The 19,132-nt window shown below is 45.4% G+C and overlaps 1 protein-coding gene across 8 annotated transcripts in view; it reads right to left on the reverse strand.

Moving 5' to 3' along the window:
* The window catches only part of RBFOX1 (RNA binding fox-1 homolog 1), a 1,322,412-nt gene that overhangs the window by 62,381 nt on the left and 1,240,899 nt on the right, over positions 1-19,132 (reverse strand). For 7 of the 8 annotated variants that reach the window (XM_042437936.1, XM_042437943.1, XM_042437941.1 and 4 more), the window contains one exon: positions 16,670-16,750. The exons of the other annotated variant lie outside the window; for it this stretch is intronic. In XM_042437936.1, coding sequence (XP_042293870.1) covers positions 16,670-16,750 — 81 coding nt within the window. The remainder of the gene's footprint in view (positions 1-16,669; positions 16,751-19,132) is intronic. 8 annotated transcript variants of the gene reach the window in all.

Below are 19,132 nucleotides of genomic sequence, written 5' to 3' on the forward strand. Positions count from 1 at the left end.
TTGTTCAGAGGAGATTTTCCATTGCCTTTTCCTGAGTTGAGAGTGTGTGTCTTGCCAAAGGTCACCCAGTAGGTTTTCATGGCTGAGCTGGGATTCAAAAGTGTCATTGTCCAACACTTGCTAAACTATGCTGGCTCTCACTACTTTATTCCAAATGATATCATCATCATCATCATCATCATCATCATCATCAATATTTGGCCTAGATCACCTACTTAATCAACTATACTAAATTTAAGAGACATGGCCATGTTTGTCTGGAATATCAGTGTTCAGAGGCATCTAGTTGTACCTTTGAGACTGAGCGAAAGAAGTTGTAGCATAAGCTTTCATAGCCTTGGTTGACTCCCTCAGATGCATTTGGAGGCATTCACTCCATGCATCTGAACAAATAGACTTTGGGCCCGAACAGAGAGGCCAAAATAAAGCTACTTCGGGTTACTTTGGAGATATGCTTTTTTAAATGACATATGCATCTTAAGAGGCCAGAAAGTGCGCCAAAGCTGCACTCCAGTACTTAGGACTGGAGCGCAGCTTTGGTGTGGCTTCTGGGCTCTTAGGACACATGCATAATTTAGGACACATAGCCAGGGCCGGCCCGTCCATATTTGCCTAGGGTGCCAAAATTTGGGGGCGGCACTGGCGTGGCACGGAGAGAGAGCACGCCAATCCTGGGGCGCCACTCGCACTCCCGCTGGCCCTGCCCACTTTTGCTCTTTGCAAAGATCAAAAAAGAGCCGGGCCAGCAGGCGGGCGAGTGGTGCCCTGGGATTGGCTGGGCTGCGCGCACGCGCCCCAACCAGGCACCCTCCGCCCTCCCCTGGCCCTGCCCCCTTTTGCTCTGCAAAGAGCAAAAGGCGGCAGAGCCATCAGGAGGGAGAGTGGTGCCCGAAAGGTGCCACTTGCCCTCCCCCTGGGTCTCCTGCCTTTTGCTCTCCACGGAGAGCAAGAAGCAGAAGACCCAGCAAGGGAGGGAAGGGTGCCCTGCGCCCTCCCCTGGGTCTCCTGGACTGCTTGGGAAAGCCTTCTCTGAGGTGGAGGAACATCCTCTGCCTCGAAGAAGGCTTCCTGCCGACCTGGGCTCTGAGAGGAGAGGCCGCTGCCGCGGCCTGTCTTCTCAGAGCCCAGCTGGGCTGCTTGGGAAAGCCTTCTCTGAGGCGGAGAACAAGAAGCAGGAGACCCAGCAAGGGAGGAAAGGGTGCCTGGCTGTGCGTGCACAAGCCAAGCATCCTTCACACTGCTCTGGGTCTCCTGCTTCTTGCTGTCAGGGGGTGCCAAAATATTTCTCGCGTAGGGTGGCAAAATACCTAGAGCCGGCCCTGCACATAGCTCATAGAAATAGTACGGGCTCATAGCAATAGTTCCACAACCGTGCATATATAGGCTTTGTGAATACAAATCAGTTATGGATACATAACTCAAGGTTACAGATCCATAATTGCAATACTGAATCCCAGCCTTTATTTATATCTTGCAGTTTCCTAAAAAAAAAGGCAGAGCTCATGGCATCTTACCAGTTAAAATAGGTGCAATGGCTGGCATCCATTAATAGGAGATATCAAATTATCAAATTATTAAATGAAATAGTGAATTATCAGGAGGGATAGCAGACAGTAAACCATTAACAACAACAGCTCCCCCACCAATTAATATGTTGAAGTGAGCATACACACCTCTCAGTTTCAGACCTTCCCCAGAGAAGGTGCACATTATAAACAGTAAATTAAAGTGTGGAAGTGCAGGAATAGTGGACAAAAGAGCAGGTGCAAAACCCAACAGGGAGCTTATTCCTCATCAAAGCCATCAAAGACCACAGCCCTTTTAATGACCAGTTATTCTTTGCATTCCAGCTCTAATTTAGATTTTCATAAGAGCGCCATATGCTGAGAGGAAGGTGCGCCGTCCAAATGGGTGGATGGATCGTTCTTATTCTGCTGCTCTCTCCATGTGCCAGTCTCACAGTGGCAACCTTCTTTCATAGGTCTGTACCTTAGGACTTAAGCCTACATGAGTCAGGTGTCAAAAGTGTGTACAAAACTTCTTGAAAGCGGGCAGTCCTGTTACTTTCTGGTGAACTGGCCACAAACATGATTTTGAGCAGTGGACAGAACAATACACATAGAGGCAGTGGGCAGAAAAGTGGCACCATATCATTCAGGTTGTCCTAGATTTGCAAAGGCTCAGGCCTCCTGAATGGGGTCATGTTACCTGTTTAACATTATCTCTTGGAATCATAGGGGATTGACAGATGGGCAGCTCCATGCCACCTGTCTTTGCCCCACATCGTTGCTGCAGCAACCAAATGGTGCAGCAATGAGGCACTCCCTCTCGGGAGCAAAAAGAAGCTGCCGAAAGCAACCAAATGGTGCAGCAATGATGCACTCCCTCTCGGGAGCAAAAAGAAGCTTCCGAAAGCAGCTTCTTGGAAGGGCCACATCATTATTGCACTTCTCCTGGCCAGAGACATTTGAGTGCATGGACACCTGTGTGTCATCGTTGCACATAGGCTCCGCTAGAAAGGCTGGGCTTGTATGGACGCCCAGCCCTACGGAGCCCTTGCATCGGCCCCATCTGTACTGGGCCATAGACTCATAGAGTTGGAAGATCCTTTTTCTCTTTATGAAGCAAAGCACACACAGAACTAGCACAAAAGGACAGTCCGAAGAATGGCAAAAATACAACAGCAGCAGCAACAACAACTGCCTTAACTAACTGTACTACATTTTAATAGTGAAAGCAACACGGTGAAAGCAATATGGCACCGTTATCGCAATTTACATTTCTTCTGCAACTTAGGGGTAAGTGCAAGAACCCACCTCAAAAATGTTCAAAATCTGTTTGAAAACAGGCCGATATTTCCTAGCCAGAATTCATCTATTGGAGAACAGAGAAATGCCAACCTGTAGCAAGGAAACAAGTTCAGGATTTCCATACCCAAATGCAAAAACTAAGCTGTGAAGTCGAAGGCTTTCATGGCCAGCATCCATAGTTTTTTGTGGGTTTTTCAGGCTCTGTGGCCACAAAGCCCCAAAGATCCACAAAATAACTAAGCTCTTGTTTGGTGAATTTCTGTATATTTTGAGACTGGCAAACATTTCCCTTTGTCTTACGATTTTTTTTTTTTTTGGTCTGGTTTCCTTGATTTACAGCAACATGTATCTGTTCAGGATTACAGAAGCAATAGCTAATGTGCCATTGTCTTCAACTCCACATCGGTATCAAACTGTTGTTTAGTGTATTTGGAACCAAACAGTGTCTTGCAGGCCATTCTGATTTGAAATTCATTGTAAAGGGGGCTGTGTGTGTTGCGGGGGAGATGTGCTCACACACACACATATACACAATCTCTAATTAATGTACAAGTTTAATCACCACTCCCCACATGGAGCATAATTTTTCACTGTTCATTTGCTTGGTGTAATCTCCGAACTGACATAACAGAGAAGCAATAGCCTATAAATCTGTCCCCATTTGTTCCTTTAATATTCATATTGCATTGAACTACAGCTGCTTGTTGCTGCAGTCTATTACAACATGCAAAAGTGTCGATAAAATATTAAGAAAGACAAGATGTATTTGCTGTGTGGCGGCGTGTGCCACTTATTTATTTTCTACAAAGGGGCAATAAATGGCTCGCGGATTGTCCCTTTGCTTTGCTGCCGACCGAGTGATGATTAGTGATTAATTACCTCACCGCAAATTGACAGGGAAATTGACACAGCTCTGATTAATTAACTTTTTCTTTCCTTTTTTTTAAAAAAGGGAGGGGTGATAGTTACTTAGAAAAATGCACCAAACTAATTGAATGGTGGCAAGAGTGATGGGAGCAGGGATTGAAAGTCAAAGCTATGGGACAGATGCCAGACCCATGGTTTCCACTCTGCAAACATTTGCAGAGGGAAAAGTTTATCCCAAGATAAAAATGCAGAGCATGGAAGCCCAGTGGTCTCTGTTCTTACCAGTCCCATCTGACTCGCTATCCTTCCTCTATGTGTGGTTCAACAATAGATGAAATCTGTAGGGCGTGGCATGGCAGGGGGTTGGACTGGATGGCCCTTGCGGTCTTTTCCAACTCTATGATTCTATGATTCATCTCATGAGCACATGCGGCAGCCATTGGATCCACCACTATGGGGCTAACAAATCCACTCTTGGGTTTACTACTGCTCTGAACCGGGAATCTGCTGGTGCCAGATCTCTGAAGGATAAGGTCTACAACCAGTACATGAGCTTCAAGAGGAGTGGCAGAAAAATCAATAATGGATCTATCATCCCCATGTTGGGGATTACATGGGTCAGCCTGGTGGACTATGAAACCCACAACAACAATAACTAATAAAACCACCAGTAGATCAGCTTCAAGAGGAATGGCAGAAAAATCAAAATGGTGGTGGTTCCGGACCCCCCGTGTAAAAAAAAACCGCACATGCTCGAGCCCCATTGAAAATAATGGGGCTCATGCATGGTGGGTGTGCGGGTGTGCGGTGGCGTGGCAGTGCGGCAGTGCATGTGCACCACAGAGGCATGCCCCATTACTCTTAATGAGACATGCCACCCCTTGCGCCCTGTGCACTCCCGCAGGCTCCCTCGCGGCTTCCACGTATGACGCCGGTGCACTGTAAAACCCTGGTAGTTCAGCTTCAAGAGGAGTAGCAGAAAAATCATGATGGATTTGCCACCCCCATGGTGATCTTTCAATGGGTCAACCTGGTTGACTGTGAAACCCACAACAACAATAAGTAATAGAGCCGCCAGTTTCAAGAAGAGTGGCAGAAAAATCAAGAATGGATCTCCCAATCCTATGGTGGTGAGTCCATGAGACAAACTGGTCAACTGTGAAACCCATGACAACAATAACTAATAAACACATTTTTTCTGTGTAGCCTTCTGTAATATGTCCATGATTGTATGCTATTTTTTGGGCGAGAACTTCACGATATAATTCAGGTCCGTGCAAATATGAAAACACAACTGTGTATCAGATTGTGTATTGAACTGGAAAGTGTGAATTAGGTAAGTCTGAAGTGAACCAACCTGTCCCCTATCTGTACTCACAAGTAAATCATTATGGAAATGAAGCCTCAGTTCCAATTTCCACAGTAACTCAGGAGATGAGGATAAAACTTTAGGCAAGGAAAGTGGAAAGAGGAAAAAGTAGTCTTGTGTCTTTCTCTGCAACAACCATATGATTATCCCAATGTCTGCCTTGGCACTCCAAAACTGCAAATCTTGGCTACCAGCGAATTCTCAGAGCGAACATAATAAGGTCATTGACTATGAAAGTTGGAGAAAAATGCATTGGACTCATCCATATACTGACAGGCAAGAGAACAGAAAAACCAGTTCATCCCCTTCTGGCTCAACATGAATGTTAGGTAATCAAGTGTGAAATCGCCAGCATTTTTTAAGTAAGGAAATGACAAAAAGAGGAGGACAGGAACCATGTGAGATTGCCCATTGTGGCTTTGTTCAAAGGCAGAATAAATCTGTTCAAATTATAAAGAGCACATCTCTTTTCTGTTCAATTTTTTCCTCCTCCCATCTCTTAATGAACTGTTAATGCAGAAGAACACATTCCTGGATTATGATCTGCATAGCAAAGGATCTCAGTGAGGTAGTCATGGATTGTGTTAAATGACCTCCCAGAGAATCAGGTTATTAGTGCGTCCACTAATCTACCAGGTCCCTTCCTAAGGTCCCCATGTCTGCATCTTTATATGCTTCTTTTCAATATGTGTGCATTTTTCACATGCACCTTTCTAATATGTACATATTGACCAAGGCCATGTATGGCAGAGCATAGCCACAGGTCCACCAGGAGCTTATAGACTGATCCATAGGTTGGGTTGTGCATCTGATAACTAGGAGTGTTTGAGAAAGAAAGAAAGAAAAATGAATAAAGAAAATAATGGAAACCTATACATCCTTGATCCGAAGCAAGTGCAAAAAATTCCAGTTTTGTTAGGGTATTGGATGAGGATTGGGAAGACCCAAGTTCAAATCATCACCTGGCCATGATGCTCAGCTGCATGATCAGCTCTATGAAAGCTTATGCTACAACTTCCTTCTCTCACTCAGTCTCAAAGATGCTGCAAGATCCCTTTGCATACTGATCCAGACTAACATGGCTATCATTTTTAATGGCTTATTAAGAGGTTTGTGTTGTCACTACTAGTTGTATTCTCTCAACCTAAGCCACCTAGGATATGTGGGTGCTGTTATGACCACCGTGGTGAGATATGGTTGTACTAAATCCACCAATAACTATTCTCAGATGAATATCTAAAGGGCTGCACCATCCATCCATTTGACAAACGTATTGTGCAGGGAAAAATCTTTCTTTGGAAAAAAAACCCTCAACAACTAATGCAGTGTCGACTGATTTATTATTCTCAGATTTCTACGCCTAGCAATGTGATGGATAACTCCGACTGCCCTCCACCCGCTTAAAATGCTGGGATTTAAAGTGCACCAAGACTATTTCTTCATCTACTTAAGAAGATGTTGCATTTAGAACATTTTCTGTCAGTGGCACCGAAGGTTTCCGGGGATTTTTTTCCCTTCCCTATCTTCCTTTGAAGCAACTGGCTTGCCACCTTTCAAAACAATCTCATCTCCACCGTGTTGTTTCCAGCCGGCGTGTACACGAAAATCCCAAGGCAACGTAGTTTATTGTTTTAATATCTCTCTGACACAAGGCAAAAGTATATCCCACAGTGGCTACTTATCTGTCATATGTATTTTTCGTGAAGGAAATATCATGACAACCATGCTGTTCGGAGGCTTTCCAGGAGGCTGTTAGTCGGGCGGTAGCTAGAGCTCACTTTCTAAAAGCAACAGCTCTGGCAAAAAAGGGGAGGGGAGATAGCAGAGAAAGGGGGGGGGGGAAAGCAGATTCTGTACATAAGCCCTCCTTATAAACTACTGAGCGATGTCTAGCATAGACCCAAGAGTCATCGCTAGGTTTATCGAAGCTTTTTTCAGTTCCATTATCATTCCCTTTCAGTTGCAGCAAACGCTGCAGCTGCCTTCTTTGGCTTAAAATTGCATTGGCAATTAAGCATTCTGCTATTGTGTAGTTTTCTCACAACCTTATGTGTGTCCACCTGAGGATGGAGGTCTACCATGGGGACAAGATTCCTCTATGTCCTATTGGTGAAGTCAATACACTGTGTGGGGAACTATGGCATCCCAATTGTGGAACGCTCTCCCCTCAAAGCCCTGAATGTTCACAACACTCATTTCATTTACCCCCGAAATGAAAACTGAAACATCAGGAATAAACCCTTCTAGCCCGAAAAACCCACAAAAAACTATGGATGCCGGCTGTGAAAGAGTTGACTTCACATTGAAAACTTGGATGCTTATCAAGGTTTTGGAGCCTCATTAATTCATCTCAAATACTGATTTTAAGACTTTTGAATCCTTTAGATTGAGGAAACACAACAGATAGATCATTGCCAGAAGTATAAGGAATAGAAGTATTTCATCTATTGCAACAGACATTGTTAATGGGATTGGTAATTAATCAATAGTGGTTTGAGCATTGGATGATAACTCTGGAGACCAGGGTTCAGATCCCCGCTTGGCCATGGAAACTCCCTGCGTAATCTTGGGCAAGCCATACTCTCTCAGCCTCACAGGATGTTCACCTTAGGGTCACCATACGTCAGAAGTGACTTGAAGGCACACAACAATGACAAATTCCACTTTGATTGTCATGGTTCCTTCCTATGGATTCCTGGGCTTTGTAGGTTAGGGAGGGACGCTTAAAATTCTCAGCCAGATAGCTCTAGTGCCTCAAACTGGTAAATGCTGGTACTACAACCACAAGGTTGTGAGTTCGATCCCAGGGCTCCAAGGTTGACTCAGCCTTCCATCCTTTCGTAGGTCTGTAAAATGAATATCCAGCTTGTTGGGGGGCAGTTGGCTTACAGATTGCAAACCGCTGAGAGAGTTCACTATTAAGTGGTATAAAAACATAAATGCTACTGATATTGCTAAACTATGAACCCTGGGATGATGATGATGATGATGATGATGATGATGATGATGATGATATTTAGTTATATCCCGCCCTTCTCCCAAGACTGGGACCCAGGGAGGCTTACAACATTAAAAACAACACAATTAAAAACATGGCATGCAGCCATGGGATGTAGCCATGCCAGTTAAAGGGGAATCGTAGTGCTATAAGGGTGTAGCATGAAAGGTCTCTTGGTCATGGCATTCGAAGTTCTTATGGCATCAGACCCTACTATATGAAGGAGTTTCTATTCCTATCTATGCCGGGGTACAGACCACCCAAAAAGGGTGGTCTGCCCATGCCTTGTTTTGCTGCGTGAGGAAGCTGCAGCAGACAAACCGCACGGCTTCCTTGCGCAGCAAAAAGTGAGTTCTTTTTGCGGTGCCATTGTGACGCCGCAGTGCGCCAATGGTGCACTCGCAACATCACAATGGCGTTGCGATGTGAGGATGCTAAGCATCTGTTGCATCAAAATGGCAGCACCCATCTGTACAGGGCGCCGCCATTTTGACATACGGAATACGTGCTAGAGTTGCGGGGTGTCTGTAAGCGACACCTTGAGGCAACCCTAGCATGTATTCCTTACACTAAAAGGCCCATCTGTACTGGGCCTATGCCTACCCTAGGACTTTGGATCTGCTGGAAGGATTCTCCTCTTTGTCTACCAGGAGAAACAATCCATTTGGGGAGATATAGGAGAGAGCTTTTGCACACTCATTGCGAAATGCCCTTCCTTTGGAAGTCTGATTTCTTTCCAGTAGCAAGTCGAAATATATCAATTATTAAAATCATTGAGGTCTTGCTTACTGTTTCCAAGATGTGCACGCCCATCATCTCCATTGTTTAATCCTTCCAAGCCTATGTATAATCGGTTCAATTATTTAAAATACAGTATATTTTTGTCTATTGCCATTGTTCTTTTTTGTTGGAACTTAAACTGTTTGAACTGCCAGGGTATATAAATATTTTGATATTTTTTGCAATGAAATTACCCGTTCGGGACCTAGGAGTTTTCAGAGTCAGAAAGACATTATGGTTCTCATCACCCTGTGTTTCAATCTGTTTGTCTCAGTGCTGTATAACAATGAAAACCACAGCCCAATAACAGGGCACAGTGAGTCGGTGTGTTTGGCCTGAACGGGTGGGTTGGCGATGGCAATAGCAGAGTGCCTATTGCTAATTAAAACAGTTGAAATAGAATAGCATTTTAGGGACACAATGTGCTGGAAACTTTCTTCCTATTAATTGAACTCCGCGTAATGACATATCAGAATGAATAGCTAGTGATCTGGAAATTCGTTTAGGCCATTAGTTTAATTACAGAAACTGATGGAAGTTTTCTCAGACAATTATGCAAAGAACTAGAGCAGTATGGAATAGATTTAGGAGTATTTGTATCCCCTCGCTCTTCTTCCTCTTCTCCACCATCCCTCCTTTTTTGTTTGTTTTTCTTCCCTTGCTGAATATAGATGATGCCACGGGAAACTAAAGCCAGATCAGGGCCTAAATCCTATTGTTAGTTCCAGTTGGAATAGATCCATCGAGTCATTGTTGATCATACATTGCTGATCATGTTGAGCCAGCGGTCTGGTGCTGCAGCAAAGAAGGCAAATTCTACTTTAGACTTTATTAATAGAACTACATTTTCCAACTCAAGGGAAATGAAAATCCCACTATATTCTGTGCTGGTCAGGCCTCATCTGGAAAGATGGGTTCCATCCTGAGCATCTCAATTTAGGCAAATTGGAGCAAGTTCAGGGAAGGGAAACAAGGATGATAAGATGTATGGAGCACAGGACGTATGAGGAAAGGTTGAAGGAGCTGGGCATGTTTGGCATGGTGAAGAAAAGATGGAAAGTAGACATGATCACACTTTTTAAATACGTTAAAGGCTGCCACAAAGTGGACGGTGCAGGCTTGTTTTCTGTTGTCTCAGAGGGTTGAACTAGGTCTAATGGTTTGAAGTCACAGGAGGTACATGTTGACTGACCATTAGAAGATGTTTCTTGGGCATGAAAGTGGATGGCAATAAAACCAATTGCCCAGAGAGGTGGTGACATCTCTTACTTGGATGTCTTGGAAAAGAGGCTCGACAACTACCTGGTGTGGATGCTCTAGCTGGGAATCCTGCACTGAGCAGGTTGTTGTTTTCCAGTTTTCTATGATTCTATGACTCTATGAGTCTAAGTGTTTGATCCATTCAACAATTGATTTAGTGTGTTTGTTCTCTTTAGGTCTAAGCAATAGCATTCTGCCCTAGATGGACAATTCACTCCCAAGGAATGATAACCACAGGCAAAGCAACACATGGTCTTTCTAGCGAAATAACAGTGGTAATGCAGGAGCTCTTGCCACCTTGCACTATAGTATGTGATCATTGTCTTCCTTAAACTAGACAATCCAAGCCCTACATAAGTCTATAGCTATCAAGACCTAAGAGTTGAACAAAGGATTGTGTACAGACCAGGAGGCTTAGAAACCAGTGGTACGAGAAGAGGACTTAACAGGACCATGAATGGTTGGAAACCCAGTGGCACCTAAGCCTAGTAGACTTGATCCTTTGGAGGCTAGACACTCCTGATTCTGAGACCTCCATGCATGAGAACAAGCAGCATCAGTCATCTCTATGCCACCAATGTATTCAGAAGGAGGTCCAGGAGAGATGAGGACATGCCAGCCTCTGAGCCCAAAGTTCACCCCTTTGAGCCTTCTCACTATTTCTGAATAGGGGGAGACCTGGAAAAGTAGTCTTTGATGGAAATGGGTTGACATTTGAAGGACCATAGCTCCCTATAAGAGAGTCCACGTGGTGGAGTGGTTTGAACATTGGACTATGGAGACCAGGGTTCAGATCCTCGCACAGCCATGGAAACCCACCTTGGGCAAGTCATACTCTCTCAGCTTCAGGGGAAGGCAATGGCAAACCCCCTCTCAACAAATCTTGCCAAGGAAACCCAATGAGAAGGTCACCTTGGGGTTGACTTGGAGACACACAACAACAGCAATCTCCCTTGTCTGTGTCCCACTGTCCTCCGCGGCTCCTTTCCTGGAAAGAAAGGTAGCTTTGAACTGTTTCTAAAGCTTCTTGGTGGCTCTGAATTGCTTCCAAAGGGTGGCTAGGATGGTTCCTTCCTTGGTTTCCTCCCAGTAGCAAGTGAAGACTTTTCTGTTCCATCAGAATTTCTGTTATGAATTGACTATGAGGAGCATTCAATTGTACATAGTTTTGTAATGTAATTAATTATAGTGGTTTTAAGCCTATAGATCAGGGGTCGGCAACCTCCAGCCTGCGGGCTGGATGCGGCCCGCGGAGGCCTTTTGGCCGGTTCCTGCCTGCCCCTGCCGATGCCTGCGGCTTTTCCCTAGTCTCGGGCACTGCCCATTTTTTTCAAAATGGCGGCGAGGTCGCGTGAGACTTCGCCACCATTTTGAAAGAAAATGGCGGCGCCTAGAGGTGAAGTCTCACGCGACCACAAGAAAGGTCACTCGAGACTACGCTGAGGCCCGCTGCAGCCACTGGAGTCCTTGAATAGGGCTCCGGCGGCAGCAGCGGGCCTCCCAGAGGCCTGTTGCCTTCACTGGGGTCCTCCAGGAGGGCTCCAGCGGCGGCAGTGGGCCTATGGAAGGCCCGTTGCCATCGATGGGGCCCTCCAAGAAGGCTCCGGCGGCGGCAGTGGCCCTCTGGGAGGCCCATTGCCTTCGCTGGGGCCCTCGAGGAGGGCTCCTGCGGCAGCAGCGGGCCTCCCAGAGGCCCGTTGCCTTCACTGGTGTCCTTCAGGAGGGCTCCTGCGGCGTCAGCGGGCCTCTGGCGTCAGGGGCCGGCAAAGAGGCGGAGGCCTCCTGCGGTGGCAGCGGGCATCCCATAGGCCAGTTGCCTTCGCTGGGGCCCTCCTGAAGGGGCCCAGTGGCGGCAGTGGGCCTCCCAGAGGCCAATTGCCTTCACTGGGGTCCCCCAGGAGGGCTCTGGCAGCAGCAGCAGGCCTATGGAAGGCCCATTGCCATCGCCGGGGCCCTCCAAGAAGGCTCCGGTGGTGGCAGCAGCCCTCTGGGAGGCCCGTTGCCTTTGCTGGGGCCCTCCAGGAGGGCTTCTGCGGCAGCAGCGGCCTCCCAGAGGCCCGTTGCCTTCACTGGGGTCCTCCAGGAGGGTTCCGGCGGTGGCAGCGGGCCTCTGGAAGGCCCGTTGCCGTTGCCGGGGCCCTCCAAGAAGGCTCCAGCGGCAGCAGCGGGCCTCTGGGAGGCCTGTTGCCTTTGCTGGGGCCCTCCAGGAGGGCTCCTGCGGCAGCAGCGGGCCTCTGGCGTCAGGGGCTGGCAAAGAGGCGGAGGCCTCCAGTGCTGGCGGCCCCTACTGGCTTTTTTGCCGGCCTTTGACGGGGCCTGGGGCCCCGTTGGGGGCCGGCAAAGAGGAGGATGCCTGGCCCCCGGGTGTGGAAGCTCCGCCCCCAGGGTGGAAGCTCTGCCCCAGGTGTGGAAGCTCCACCCTGGCACGCAGCCCCGCCCCTGGAGGGTGGAAGCTCCACTCCCCGGCTTCGGCCCCCCTGTTGTCTGAGGGACAGCAACCCGGCTCCTGGCTCAAAAAGGTTGCCTACCCCTGCTATAGATCATTTAGGGTGTGGGTGTGTGTATGCAATAATCTATATGCCACTGTGAGTCCCGTTACTAGTGAACAGGTGAGATAGAAATGCATAAAATCATCATCATCATACCTCCAACACCATCGTTGTCGTTTTCTCGGCCAAGAAGTATAGAAAGCCATGTTTGAACGCTGGACTTTTTGCAGTAAGATCCTTAGTTGGATCTCTCCCAGGTGCTGCAATGTCTGGGTAACCCTCTGGGTTCCTGTTACTGTCCAGAAGGTGACAATTATCCTTAACAGATCTGGGCTGTATGGCAGATGTGGAAGTCTCATTAAACTTAACATCTGGAATGCTTGGGGCTTTTGTACCTCCATAGAGCCCCCTGGGAACGACATCTGCTATGAGCCACCGTCCTATGAACTACCATTTGAAATAAACCACAATGTTTTGGGCGTGCTTCTCTCTCATGTGGTCCAGAACAAGTTTTACCAGAATCTTATTACTGCTAATATATCTGTTAGCCTATAAAAAAGGTATATTTTGCATACATCTCATATTATATATTTAGATATTATCCATGGGGAGTTTGTTCTTTATTTGAGAGTTATCCTGCTTTGTGTTTGTGGTTACCCACTTTTTGGCTGCTGTGATTTCTTAGAATTTGTTCCTATATGTAACTTTGAATATATGCTACATGTTAAAAGAATACATGGTTGCTGAAGGGCTTTTAGTTATAGTAAACTGTATCTGGTTGCATTTAAACTATATTGAGTTCTCCAAGGCACCCTTTTTAGTTATAGTTAAATCTTCATGTATGGTCTACTTGGTAGCATTATGAGATGTCATCATTCCCAGGATTATGATACAGGAGAATGTTGATTAATCAATCAATTGATTAATCAATAGATATAATGCAAGGTAATACATTATTATTATTGGTAGTAGTAATAGTAATATAAATGTATTCAGTCTTTGACCAGTATAAAACAAAATCACAGCTAGCAACATAACTGTTAAGGGTTAAAATATAAACTTATGATAAACTATACTTAAAAATATCCAAACAAAACATCTACACAGTAATAGGATGTCCATTTGTCAGTTGAGGGCGCAATTTACAAACAATATAACAAAATTTAGCCACCTTATGGGATACTGTAGAATCACAATTATCCAATAGGAGGCGTAAATAAAAAGAATCAGTATTACCTGGAAATTTATTATTAATATAAAAATGGGGTTTAAAAATAAACACTGCTGGCAAGTTTGTTCTAGAACCCCAGAAAGATACAATTAATTATTAAAGTGATTTAACAAACAGGCCTATCATCTGTAACATATCTGTTGCATCGGTGTACATGTGTAGCACCATCACATCAGTTAAGCATCAGTTGCTCAAAATGTACTCTGAGGAGCTGATGAAGGTGGAAACTGAGATGTTGTGATAATACATACATACATACATATCTGAGAAGGCCTCACACACTTCTGACGGATGAGGTGTGACTTACCTGACCACAGAAACATTTTGCCAGAGGCCTCCTCTTGTGAAATGGTCTCTGCAGACCATCTAACCATGCACCTAACCAGCAGCAGTCCTTTTCATTTCCCCCTGTTGCTAGTTTTACTCCGTTCTGTCTTTGCCACACTTTTGCTGGTCTTATTGTTTTGTTTTCAGATTTGACAGGACAATCTGTTGTCACGTCTACTGCAAATTATCCTAAGAACCCATCTCTGCAGTGGCCAAGCAAGCAATCCAAAAAGCAATGACACAAACAAGCATCTCTTTCTAAATTAAAATGTCCAAAGCAATTCCAATGCTTAGGAATCCACACTCGGTTTTCCTAGCAGTTTCCAGCCAAGGAGTATTCGGATCCCCCCTCCTTTGTGCAGAGTTGCAGGAGAGAGGCATGTTTGACGGCCGCACATGAAGAGAGGCCAGGTTAATCTAGTGTTGTGGTGCTGTGCACCAGGGCAAAGAGTGCATGGAGGCAGAGCAAGAGCTTTAGCCACCTCTCACCTCTTCCTTTTGCTGAATTGCAAACAACCCATTCGCACAGTTTATGCTTGCTGGTCACTTCAGAACCAGGTAGGAAATTTCCCCCTTTTCTTTTTGCTTACCCTACACTGTTGAATGGGGAACTGGAGTTTTGTCTTGGGGTGGTGACTCAGGGGTCATCCGCACTGGCCAAATAAAGTGGCTTCTAACCTCTTTGAAGCCTGGCTGTTTAGATGGCACACGAGGTGAAACCGGCTGGAAATGGATATAAAGCCACACTCCAGAGCTAAGAGCTGGGGGGGAAAGAAGCTGAGATACTCTGACTCTAGGTGGAAAGGCAGCATATAAAATGCACCAGCATATAAAAAGCCCAGCACCAGTGCGGGATTGTGGCAAAGCAAGAAATGCGAAAGTGCGACCAACAGGGCTGGTTGCCAATAACGCAATGGATGTAATTACAACATACACAAACCAGATAGTTCAGTAAAGGGGCATGGGGTAAAGAGGGTATGTATGAGGGACCTCCACGATTGTGCTTTGCCAGTGTATCACTTGCACACCGATGCACCTTACAGGTTGTGCGTTGCACATGTGACTGTGTGACCAAAGGGGCGGCCATGCAAATGGATGGCAGCTGGGTGGGAAGAGGGAGTTAAATGGAAGGCATAGGTGGTGCATTTGTGCGATGGTGCACAAACATGGTGGGGAGGTAACAAAAAATAGTAATTTCCACCTGCATGGTGAGGACAGCCCATGAATGTTTGACCAACCTTGGGAGCTGATCTGCTTTCAGAAAACCTAAGATTGAGCTCCTTTTGCGTGCAACTCTGCTCCGGCCTTTAAATAATACATCATTTGGTAGGGAGAGAGGTGAGAAAGTAGGTGTCTGGTGAACACCTGTGGCATTCCTTTGGTGAAGGTTAGGTCTTTGGAGCTGCTGTAGAAGTCATGAGACCTGGGTGGTGCAAGGAAGCTACAGGTCATGACATCTGGGGGTTTGATCCTCAGGTTGGTCTTCTATTGGTTGGCCAGCAAGGAGACAACCCAGCCTTTGGGTTCTCCTTGGAGCTCAAGTGTTTTATCCAGGTGAAGTAGGGGAGATCTTGGGAAGATCAGCAGCCTCAGCTGTTCCTGCACTAGGTTGCTCCCTGCTTTTGCACATCTCAGGGGATAAAACAGAGGCTGAATGGCCATCTGTCGGGGATGCTTTGATTTAGATTTCCTGCATGGCAGGGGTTGGATTGGATGGCCCTTGTGGTCTCTTCCAACTCTATGATTCTAAATCTTAAAGAGGTGACTGAATAAAGTGGCCCATTATTCAACCCAAAGTTTTCTGTGTGGTCTCATTATTTTGCATATTGGCCATCAATCCTGTACAGTCTGAACCCAGATTTCACTTCGGATGTCACAGAGGGACAGAAAGACAAAACGTTCATGGCCACATAGTTACAAAGAACTCTGATAGGACCTCCACTATGTTCTTCATGATGTTAAAAGTTATTTTGGTGTTCACAGCCTAGGCATTCCCTGCATTTTTCTGGAGCCCTGAAGTAGCTTATAGCAGTTCCCATAACAATGATTAAAAATAGCAATCCAGAGCAAGAATGCAATAAACAGCCAAAAGAGCACAGCAGAAAAAAGAAAGCCGGGGGAGAAACATCAGTGAACATTTGAAAATGTTAGAAATCTTGAACACACACACACACACACACAGTCTTCATTGGATTTGGAAAGAAAACAGAGTTGGCATCAGGCGCTGGTGTATAAATCCTGATTAGATGCATCTTTGAATTGTTGGTTGCATGAACTAGCTATCATTGGATGAACCAGCAAGCATTTTGAGCACACTTGGAGTGCATCTAAAAAGTAGAAATAATGTAGTCTGACACCGCTTTAACTGCCATGGTGCCATACTACAGAACCTTGGGACACAACCTAAGCATTTAAGTAACATCTCTCATAGAATCACATTAAGCTGAACAAGAAAAAAGTGGTGTGATTGACATTTCGCAGGCAAAAAAAGAATTAAAATAAATCAAAATCAGAAAGAGAGCTGTAACACTGGCTTACTTGTGGATGTGTATACTAGTGAACTGGGGGCACTGTATACGGGAGATCCTTCCTGGTTTGCTTGGCACAGCAACACCCTGCCTATGAAAGAAAGAAAGAGAGACAGAGAGACAGAGGAAAAGAGGATGTTCTGAGATTGGTAATATGCAAATGGAACCTGTTATTATATATACTGAGAATATATTCAGGAATATATGCATCTCCCAGCATGATAAAGCCATGACATTATTGGAAATGCAGTGGTCTTAGGGCTGCAGGTAACCAAAAGTTAATCTTTTTTAGAACAGTTCTGGGGGTGCATTTAGTAAGGTTAGTGTTTGTGTGAGGGTGGGTACAGGCATACTGAGTCCACCTCTCCATAATGAAACCTTTTTGATTTCAGATTTCATATTGATTTCATATTTCAAATACAAAAAGGAGGGCCGACATGGTTAAGTGCAAAGAGGATGCTTCCCCTTAATGATCATCACTATTATTAAACTTTATTTATATAGCGCTGTAGATTTATACAGTGCTGTACATATAATTAAAAATGGATAAAACTTAATTTTCTCTTCCTGTATAGGATGACAAAGTAATGGACTTCGATACATTTTGTGAAGGCAAAGGCTTTCATGGTCAGCATCCATAGTTTCTCTGAAGATGCCAGCCACAGATGCTGGTGAAACATCAGGAATAAACTCTTCTAGAACATGGCCACAGAGCCAAAAAAAAAAAAAAAAAAAACCACAAAAAACTTGTATACATTTAATTACTATATATAAATGGAGGGGGTTTCAGCCAAACTGGATCGTGTCAGAAAGTGAGGAAACAACTCCACTTTCATGGAGCTATCCAAGGTTCTGAACCCAATTGTAGCTTCTTGAATACAGTTGACCTCCACATTTGCAGCTTTGACTTTTGTAGACTTGATTATTTGCAGATTTGATTAAAATGTTCTTTCTAGGAATCTCTAGATCCTCTGGTGCGACTCTGCCAGAAGTTGACCATAGAGCTGTACTGGAGGACCTAGCGATTACTTCTCTAGACATTTGCTGGTCCTCCAGCATGATCCTATGGTCAACTTGTGGCAGATGTTGACCACAGAGTTACACTGGAGGACCTAGAAATTCCCAGAGGGGTGTTCTCGCAGCTAAAATAAAATGGTGATTTTTGATTTGTAGTTTTTCACTTTCATAGGGATCCTGTTATTATTATTAACCTTTATTTATGAAGCGCTGTAAATTTACACAGCGCTGTACATACAATCTTTTTAGTTAGATGGTTCCCTGCCCTCGGGCTTACAATCTAAAAAGACATGACACAGAAGGAGAAGGGAGTGGTGGAGGGAAAGGGTAAGAGGTCCAGCAGTTCCTCTCTACCTCCAAGGCCTGGACCAAGGCAGATGGACTGGAGGGAGGGCTTGGCTTCATAATGGATGGTTAATCTTCTTCCAGGGAAAATACATACTCTCAAGTAGGATAATGCATATACAGTACATAGCAATACAGGAAATGGTTTGGTAAACAGGCACCAAAAGAACATCAAATAGTAAGCGGCATTTATGCAATGCCTGGGAAGGCTTCTCTGAACAGGATGGTTTTCAACTCCGTTTTGAAGCTGGTTAAAGAAGTGATGGCTCTTGCTTGTGGGGGAAGAAGGTTCCAGGAGTGAGGGGCAGCAAGTGAAAAGGGGCGAATCCGGGATGGGGCAGAGGAAATCCTGGGCTGAGACAGGAACCCTTGACTACCAGAACGGAGGGCCCTAGTGGGAATGTGAGGAGAAATAAGGTCTGATAAGTAAGGAGGGGCCAGTCCATGGAGGGCTTTAAATGTCGACAGCAGGAGCTTATACTGAATGCGGAAAGGGAGGGGGAGCCAGTGAAGGGATGCCAGTACAGGAGAGATGTGGTCAGAGCAGTGGGTGGAAGTGATAATGCGTGCAGCTGAATGCTGAACAGAGATTAAAGGACGGAGGTGAGAAAGAGGAAGCTCAGCCAGGAGGAAGTTACAGTAATCAAGTCGTGAGATCACTAGGGCATGGACCAGGATCTTGGCAGTAGAGGCGGAGAGATATGGTCGGATTTTGGCAATATTGTACAAAAAGAATCTACAAGCCTTGGCTGTGGTCTGGATCTGAGGGATACACGACAGAGAAGAGTCAAAGATAAAACCAAGACTGCAGGCTTGCTGGACTGGTTGAATAGAAGTGTTGTCCACAGAGACAGAAAAGGAGTGTTGAAGGGTGGGCTTAGGAGGAAAGACAAGAAGCTCCGTCTTGGACATGTTGAGCTTCAAACGCCGATGGCACATCCACTGCAAGACAGCTGTGAGGCAAGACGAAACTTGCTGTTCAAGCCTTGGAGAAAGATCAGGGGCGGAAAGATACAATTGGGTGTCATCGGCATATAGATGGTAGGAAAAACCAAAAGAGCTGATGAGTTTTCCTAAGGACAGTGTGTAGAGAGAAAACAGAAGGGGGCCC

Source organism: Sceloporus undulatus, chromosome 8 (genome assembly GCF_019175285.1).
Source record: "Sceloporus undulatus isolate JIND9_A2432 ecotype Alabama chromosome 8, SceUnd_v1.1, whole genome shotgun sequence".
NCBI classification, from domain to species: domain Eukaryota; kingdom Metazoa; phylum Chordata; class Lepidosauria; order Squamata; family Phrynosomatidae; genus Sceloporus; species Sceloporus undulatus.